The sequence below is a fragment of the Chiloscyllium plagiosum genome, unplaced genomic scaffold (assembly GCF_004010195.1).
Source record: "Chiloscyllium plagiosum isolate BGI_BamShark_2017 unplaced genomic scaffold, ASM401019v2 scaf_4028, whole genome shotgun sequence".
Classification (NCBI taxonomy): Eukaryota; Metazoa; Chordata; class Chondrichthyes; order Orectolobiformes; family Hemiscylliidae; genus Chiloscyllium; species Chiloscyllium plagiosum.
In genome coordinates this window covers 1-8,700 of record NW_025212697.1, presented here as the reverse complement: position 1 = coordinate 8,700, position 8,700 = coordinate 1, and the positions used below count along the sequence as shown (strand labels likewise).

Below are 8,700 nucleotides of genomic sequence, written 5' to 3'. Positions count from 1 at the left end.
CTACACCTCCGGTTCCCATCCCCCTGCTGAGCTAGTTTAAACCCACCCGAATAGCACCAGCAAATTTCCCACCCAGTACATTAGTACCCTTCTGGTTGAAGTGAAGGCCGTCCTGTTTGTACAGGTCCCACCTTCCCTAGAATGAGTCCCAATTATTCAAAAACCTGAAACCCTCCCTCCTGCACCCATCCTTCTAGCCATGTGTTCAGCTGATAGCTCTCCCTATTCCTTGCCTCGCTATCACATGGCACGGGTGGAAAACCAGAGATAACAACTCTGTTTGTTTTAGCTCTCAGCTTCCACCCTAGCTCCCTGAAATCCTGCCTTACATCCCTATCCCTCTTTCTCCCAATGTCATTGGTACCGACATGGACCACGACTTGGGGCTGGTCACCCTCTCCCTTCAGGACCCCAAAGATACGATCCGAGACATCACGGACCCTGGCACCTGGGAGGCAGCACACCAACCGCGAGTCTCGTTCGTTCCCTACAAACCTTCTATCTACAATGTTTAAAAGACATTTGGATCAGTACACTGCGAGGAAAGGTTGAGAGGGATATGGGCCAGGAGCAGGCAGGTGGGACTAGTTTAGTTTGGGATTAGGAATAGCATGGACTGGTTGGGCTGAAGGGTCTGTGTCTGTGCTGTATGAGTCGATGGTGAAAGTACCACGGTGATTTGACAGCATTGTCCTGCTGTCAGGCTGACAGTTGGAAAAGGGGCTCTTCCACCCAGTTAAGGACACATTATAAAATTAACTCAGGGGATGGGGTGTGACAACACAGCGGAAACCCCTCTGCTCATTAAACCAAACCCACAGAAAAGCTCACCTCGCTTCATAACCTTTAAAGTAGGAGGGACAGAGAACTACCCAAATTCCACTATTTAACAAAAATATCCATTTTATTCTTCAATGCTACAAGTGAACATTAAACAACAACTACTTACAACACTAAGCCACCTTTTTCTTCAAGATTTGTTATCTCCCTCTGACTCTGCAACAATATACTGATCCAATAGCGCCCCTGTTAAATTTACAGCAACTTAATTATCCAAGCCAGACAGTGGCTGTCACCTCTGGTGTCGAACTCCCTCTGACTGTTGATCTCCCTGGGTCATCTGCAATCTGCAGAGATGTTTCACATGTAAAAGGGTACCTTTGACAGTGAGTGTGGTGAATAGTTGTCTTTCAAGGGCAGTTGATGTTCTTTCTGGCTAACTGTCCAAAATGAATGCTTTTATATATCCCAAACATCGGATCGTCTCATTTGTTCGATGTTGTCAAAACAGCAACATTCAAATGCAATTGGATTTTAGTATCTTGGGGCATAATTTAAACTGGTTACATTCGAACTGCTGTGAAAACAGCTGAAATATCTAGGTTAAAGCAAAATGTTACATCTTTCCATTTTCCAGCACACACTGTTCCTGCGAGTCAGTCACATGACAGGTCCTTGCCAGCTTTCAGTCTCTCTCAAAGGTACAGTGCACCCCTTCAACTTCATAACAGTGAGCATCAGTGGTCAGGCCAGCACACATTCCTCAGAGGATAATTGAGAGTCACCCCCATTGCTGTGGGTCTGGAGTCACATGCAGGCCAGACCAGGTAAGGATGACAGTGTCCTTCCCTAAAGGGCATTAGTGAACCAGATGGGTGTTTGTGACATTCGAACACTGGATTCCTGGTCATCGTTGGACACTTCATTTTTTTACTGAATTCAGGTTTAGAATGACCTCAGGTCGCACCATCTGCTGTGGTGGGATTTGAACCTGGGTCCCCTGAGCGTTACCTGCCTCACTGGATTAACCCTCCAGCGATAGTGCACGATGTCATCGTCATCCCTTATGGCAGCTGTGTGATCACTGTAGATTCTAGTAAAAACCTGACCCGGTTCACCAACCTCCTTCTGGAAATCTGCCATTCTTGCCCGGTCTGGCCCACATGTGACTCCAGTCCATCACAGCAACGTGGTTAACTCCTCCCTACTCCTCTGAGCTGGTTCTAGCAAACCGCTCAGTCCAAGGGGCAGTTAGGGACTGGCGAAGAATTTTAAAAAAAACATCTTGGCCTTAGATGTCTTCGGTCTGTAACTGTCAAGTGGAGGAAAATCCCAAAGGTTAGCCACATTCCGAGTCAGAAATTTCCGTAAGACCGTGACTCCCTCCTCCTCACATCACAGAGGGGTGGGGGCTTACCCCTCAGCCTCTGCTCCCTCTCCCCCCCTCAAAGAATTTAATTTAACACTATGTCCTTGTAAACTTTAGAGAGCTTTGACCCATTCCAGACAATGTAACCCAGTGGTACCATTCTCTCATCCCTAGAATCGATCTGATCATGCCTTTCTTTGCAATAATTAAAGCAAAATGTTACGTCTGCTGGAAACCTAAGAATACGTGCAGAAATTGGTGGAGGAACTCAGATCTGCGAGGGTTTGAGCTACAGGGAGAGGCTGAACAGGCTGGGGCTGTTTTCCCTGGAGCGTCGGAGGCTGAGGGGTGACCTTATAGAGGTTTATAAAACCATGAGGGGCATGGATAGAGTGAATTGCCGAAATCTTTTCCTCAGGGATGGGGAGTCCAGAACTAGAGGGTATAGGTTTAGGGTGAGAGAGGAAAGATATAAAAGAGACTTAAGGGGCAACTTTTTCACACAGAGAGTGGTATGTGTATGGAATGAGCTGCCAGAGGAAGTGGTGGAGACTGGTACAATTACAACATTTAAGAGGCATTTGGATGGGTATTTGAATAGGAAGGGTTTGGAGGGATATGGGCCGGGTGCTGGCAGATGGGACGAGGTCAGATTGGGATTGTGGATGGGTTGGACCAAAGGGTATGTGTCTGTGCTGTATGAGTCTATGTCAGGCAGCTGGTGTAGAGGGGTGATACAGGGGTAATGTTTCGAGTCTGGACTGACTCTTCTGCAGTGATTGGAAAGTGATGGGGTTTTGTTTAAGAGTACCTTTGGTAAAGACTGGGGTAAGTGGAGCACAGGCTGTGTGGGTTCAGTGCTCATTGGGGTGAAAGGCAAACAGCTGTTGAATGGGGCTAGTTTAAGATGTGAAAGAGGGTCATGGTTAGACCAGGATGGGATATGAGCGAGAGGGACTGAGTGGCTTCCATCAGTTCCCACGGTCCCGTGCCCTTCTGTAGGGTGAGGAAGCTGGAGATTTCTGGTTTTGGCTTGCACCTAGCTCTGTGTCCGCGCGCGTGTGAGTGCCCCCGTGTGTGCACGTGCCTACCCCCGGATCCGTGGGCGTGGGTGTGTGGGCGCGCGTGGGTGTGCGTGCGCGTGTTTGTGTGGGCCTGGGTGTGAGGGCTTGGGCGTGTGTATCGTGGGGACGCCTGGGTGTGCGTGCGTGCACGTATGTGTGTGTGCGGGCGTGCGTGTGTGTGGGGGCAGGCGCGTGTGTATATGTGCGCACGTGTGTGCGCATGCTGTGTCGGGTCAGGTGGCCATGAGCTCCTTGTTCCTTTTTGTGTCTCCGCAGAAGAAACTGGCACATTACAGCTTTGACTTCAGCCATTGGCCTGAAGACTTCCGTTGGGACGAGGTCAGCAGCCAGTAAGTGTCAGAAACATCTCCCCGCGCTGTCCCAAAGTGTCTTTCCGCACTCGGGTCTGTTTGTGGGCAGAGACCCTCCGAGCTGTGATGTGATTATCCCTGTTCAACCCATTGATGGTGAACATCACTGACTGGGTCCAGCCTTTATTGCCCCTGTCCCTAGTTGCCCCCCTTGAGAAGGTGGAGGTGAGCTGCATTTACTGCCCCTGTCCCTAGTTGCCCCCCCTTGAGAAGGTGGGGGGGTGAGCTGCATTTACTGCCCTGTCCCTAGTTGCCCCCTTGAGAAGGTGGGGGTAAGCTGCCTTCTTGAACCGCTGCAGTCCGTTTGCTGTAGGTAGACCCACAATGTTCCTTAGGGAGGGAATTCCAGGATTGGGACCAGGAATAGATTGATGGAGCAGAAATTGGCTGGGTTGGATTTGTCCTGCTCTCTGGGCAGTTTTCCACACAGTGGGTCGATGCTGACGTTAGAGCTGGACTGGAACGGCTTGGGAAGGGCTGTGTTTAGTTCCAGTCCATGGATCTTCAGAGCTCCAGCCAGGCTGGTGTTGGGGGCAATGGCCTTTACAAGACTCGGTAGCAGAGGAATGCACCGAATGGATTGCCGAGCAGCGGCCTCCTCCTGCTGTCTGCACTGGCCTGGCCCGGCCCGACACACCTCGGTAATCCACTGTCCGGCATGCTGCGGTCCCCACTGAGCTCTCCCTTTCTTCCCGTCCCAGGAAGGACCATCGATCAGAGAAGCAGAGAAAGGTGGGAGTTCCTCTGTTGAAGCCTGAGGTGAAATCCGGAGGGACGACTGGGTCCAGCCTGTTCACTCAGATCTTCAGCCTGCCCTGCCAGGTTATCGGGTAAGCTCCTCACACGACCACCGCAGAGGCTGTGTACTCCAGTCAGCTGTCTAGCCCACACTGCTCCCGCCTCTGATCCACCCACACTTCCTCCCAAGCATGTCTGGATATGTGTGCATGCGTGTGTGTCTGTGTGCGTGTATCTATATGTATGTGTCCGTATGCGTGCACGCGTGTCGGTACACAAGTGCAGGTGCCCATATGCATAAACGTGCGCGTTGGCATCTGCATAGGCGCGTGCACATATAAGTGTGTGTGTGTACCTGTGTATGTCTGCGCGCGTCTGTATACCTGCGCTTGTGTGTCTATATGCATGCGCGTGTCTGTGTGTGCACGTGTCTGTTTCTGCGTGCGTGTGTCTATGCGTATGCTTGCGCACGTGTCTATGTGTGTGCGTGGATGAATGTCTGTATTTGTGTGCATGTGTCTGTCTGCTTGCACGCATGTCTGTGTACGTATATGTGTTTGTGTGTCTGAGCATGTGCGCGCGTGTCTGAATGCGCACCTCTGATCGTGCGTGTCTCTTGTATACATGTGTCTGTATACGCGCATGTCTGTAATCGTGTGTGAGCGTGCATGTTGTCTACGTGCGCGAGTCTGTATGCTTGCGTGTCTGCTAGCGTGCGTGTGTCTGTATGTGTATATGCCTGTGTGCGTGTGTGTCTGTGTACGTGTGCACAGCATGGTGTTGGCTTCTCCCTATCCTGGCCTGGTGTAGTAAGCTGGAGACTGGGTCAGTGTCCGGAGCAGCCCCTGTGAACTGCCTGCCTCTTTGTTTTGCAGCTATTTAATGGCGCACTCCTTTGGTCGCCGTATGTTGTACCCGGGCTCGGTCTCTCTGCTGCAGAAAGCCATCATGCCGATGCTGCTACAGGGACAGGCCCGTCTGATGGAGGAGGTAAGCGCGGGCGCGTGGGCTGCATTGCTGGCGTCAGTGCTGAGGTCAGCGCAGGTGGGCGGGCTGCATTGCTGGCGTCAGTGCTGAGGTAAGTGCGGGCGGGTGGGCTGCATTGCTGGTGTCAGTGCTGAGGTAAGCGCGGGTGGGTGGTCTGCATTGCTGGCGTCAGTGCTGAGGTAAGCGCGGGTGGGTGGTCTGCATTGCTGGCGTCAGTGCTGAGGTAAGTGCGGGCGGGTGGGCTGCATTGCTGGTGTCAGTGCTGAGGTAAGCGCGGGTGGGTGGGCTGCATTGCTGGTGTCAGTGCTGAGGTAAGCGCGGGTGGGTGGTCTGCATTGCTGGCGTCAGTGCTGAGGTAAGTGCGGGCGGGTGGGCTGCATTGCTGGTGTCAGTGCTGAGGTAAGCGCGGGTGGGTGGTCTGCATTGCTGGCGTCAGTGCTGAGGTAAGCGCAGGTGGGCGGGCTGCATTGCTGGCGTCAGTGCTGAGGTAAGCGCGGGCGGGTGGTCTGCATTGCTGGCGTCAGTGCTGAGGTAAGCGCGGGTGGGTGGGCTGCTTTGCTGGTGTCAGTGCTGAGGTAAGCGCAGGCGGGCGGGCTGCATTGCTGGTGTCAGTGCTGAGGTAAGCGCGTGAGCGTGGGTTGCATTGCTGGCGTCAGTGCTGAGGTAACGGCGGGCGGGTGGTCTGCATTGCTGGCGTCAGTGCTGAGGTAAGCGCGGGCGGGTGGTCTGCATTGCTGGTGTCAGTGCTGAGGTAAGCGCGGGCGGGTGGTCTGCATTGCTGGTGTCAGTGCTAAGGTAGGTGTGGGCGGGAGAGCTGCATTGCTGGTGTCAGTGCTGAGGTAAGCGCAGGCGGGCAGGCTGCATTTCTGGTGTCAGTGCTAAGGTAGGTGCGGGCGGGAGAGCTGCATTGCTGGTGTCAGTGCTGAGGTACGTCCGGGCGGGTGGGCTGCATTGCTGGTGTCAGCACTGAGGTAAGCGCGGGAGCGTGGGCTGCATTGCTGGCGTCAGTGCTGAGGTAAGCGCGGGAGCGTGGGCTGCATTGCTGGGGTCAGTGCTGAGGTAAGCGCAGGTGGGTGGGCTGCATTGCTGGCCTCGGTGCTGAGGTAAGCGCGGGCGGGTGGTCTGCATTGCTGGTGTCAGTGCTGAGGTAAGCGCGGGAGCGTGGGCTGCATTGCTGGCGTCAGTGCTGAGGTAAGCGCAGGCGGGCGGGCTGCATTGCTGGTGTCAGTGCTGAGGTAAGCGCGGGAGCGTGGGCTGCATTGCTGGCGTCAGTGCTGAGGTAAGCGCAGGCGGGCGGGCTGCATTGCTGGTGTCAGTGCTGAGGTAAGCGCGGGAGCGTGGGCTGCATTGCTGGCGTCAGTGCTGAGGTAAGCGCAGGCGGGCGGGCTGCATTGCTGGTGTCAGTGCTGAGGTAAACGCGGGTGGGCTGCATTGCTGGCGTCAGTGCTGAGGTAAGCGCGGGCGGGTGGTCAGCATTGCTGGTGTCAGTGCTAAGGTAGGTGCGGGCGGGAGAGCTGCATTGCTGGTGTCAGTGCTGAGGTAAACGCGGGTGGGCTGCATTGCTGGCGTCAGTGCTGAGGTAAGCGCAGGCGGGCAGGCTGCATTGCTGGTGTCAGTGCTAAGGTAGGTGCGGGCGGGTGGGCTGCATTGCTGGCGTCAGTGCTGAGGTAAGGGCGGGCAAGTGGGCGCTGGCGTCAGTGCTGAGGTAAGGGCGGGCAAGTGGGCTGCATTGCTGGCGTCAGTGCTGAGGTACGTGCGGGCGGGTGGGCTGCATTGCTGGCGTCAGTGCTGAGGTAAGGGCGGGCAAGTGGTCTGCATTGCTGGTGTCAGTGCTGAGGTAAGCGCGGGCGGGTGGTCTGCATTGCTGGCATCAGTGCTGAGGTACGTGCGGGTGGGTGGGTTGCATTGCTGGCGTCAGTGCTGAGGTAAGGCCGGGCGGGCTGCATTGCTGGCGTCAGTGCTGAGGTAAACGCGGGTGGGCTGCATTGCTGGCATCAGTGCTGAGGTACGTGCGGGCGGGTGGGTTGCATTGCTGGCGTCAGTGCTGAGGTAAGCGTGGGCGCGTGGGCTGCATTGCTGGCGTCAGTGCTGATGTAGGCGCGGGTGGGCTGCATTGCTGGCGTCAGTGTTGAGGTAAGCGCGGGCGCGTGGGCTGCATTGCTGGCGTCAGTGCTGAGGTAAGCGCGGGCGCGTGGGCTGCATTGCTGGCGTCAGTGCTGAGGTAAGCGCGGGCGGGCGGGCTGCATTGCTGGCGTCAGTGCTGAGGTAAACGCGGGTGGGCTGCATTGCTGGCGTCAGTGCTGAGGTAAGCGCGGGCGGGCGGGCTGCATTGCTGGCTTCAGTGCTGAGGTAAGCGCAGGCGGGTGGTCTGCATTGTTGGCGTCAGTGCTAAGGTAGGTGCGGGCGGGAGAGCTGCATTGCTGGCGTCAGTGCTGAGGTACGTCCGGGCGGGTGGGCTGCATTGCTGGCGTCAGTGCTGAGGTAAGCGCGGGCGGGCGGGCTGCATTGCTGGCTTCAGTGCTGAGGTAAGCGCAGGCGGGTGGTCTGCATTGCTGGCGTCATTGCTGAGGTAAGCGTGGGCGCATGGGCTGCATTGCTGGCGTCAGTGCTAAGGTAGGTGCGGGCGGGAGAGCTGCATTGCTGGCGTCAGTGCTGAGGTACGTCCGGGCGGGTGGGCTGCATTGCTGGCGTCAGTGCTGAGGTAAGCGCAGGCGGGTGGTCTGCATTGCTGGCGTCAGTGCTGAGGTAAGCGCAGGCGGGTGGTCTGCATTGTTGGCGTCAGTGCTAAGGTAGGTGCGGGCGGGAGAGCTGCATTGCTGGCGTCAGTGCTGAGGTAAGCGCGGGTGGCCTGCATTGCTGGCGTCAGTGCTGAGGTAAGCGCGGGTGGGTGGGCTGCATTGCTGGCATCAGTGCTGAGGTAAGACCGGACAGGTGGGCTGCATTCCTGGCGTCAGTGGGGCTGCCTTGTGGAGCAGCGGTAGTGTCACTACCATGGACCAGGTGTCCCGGGTTCACGTCCCACCTGCTTCGGAAGTGTGTAATAAAATCTCCGAACAGGTTGTCGGAGAAATAAGTGAAAGAAGGAATCGATCTGCTGTTTGAGGGAGCTTGCTGAATGTCAGAGGGCTGTCCGATATCTTGATGTGGTGTCAGTGATGACAGTTGTACTCTGTTTCTTCTTTTGTGTGTGCGTGCACATGTGTGCCTTCCACAGTACCGAGGGAAACGAGCCAAGCTGATCGCCTGTGATGGGAACCAGATCGATACCGTGTTTGTGGACCGACGGGCGTCGGAGAACGACCGTGGCAAAAAGCTGGTAAGGTTAGAGTCACTGTTACACAGTGGGTGGGTGTGGGTGTGTGTCTGTGTGGGGGGGTGAGGGTGTGTGTTG

General features: G+C 55.8%; 1 protein-coding gene across 1 annotated transcript in view; it reads left to right on the top strand.

Annotated features, from left to right (window-relative positions):
- Positions 1 to 8,625, top strand: part of LOC122547444 (phosphatidylserine lipase ABHD16A-like) — a gene marked incomplete at its 3' end in the record, with an annotated part of 27,658 nt that extends 19,033 nt beyond the window's left edge. Inside the window, exons 6-9 of the mRNA XM_043686065.1 lie at positions 3,490 to 3,563; positions 4,286 to 4,414; positions 5,198 to 5,312; positions 8,524 to 8,625. Coding sequence (XP_043542000.1) covers positions 3,490 to 3,563; positions 4,286 to 4,414; positions 5,198 to 5,312; positions 8,524 to 8,625 — 420 coding nt within the window. The remainder of the gene's footprint in view (positions 1 to 3,489; positions 3,564 to 4,285; positions 4,415 to 5,197; positions 5,313 to 8,523) is intronic.
- Between the last annotated feature and the right edge of the window lie 75 nt (positions 8,626 to 8,700).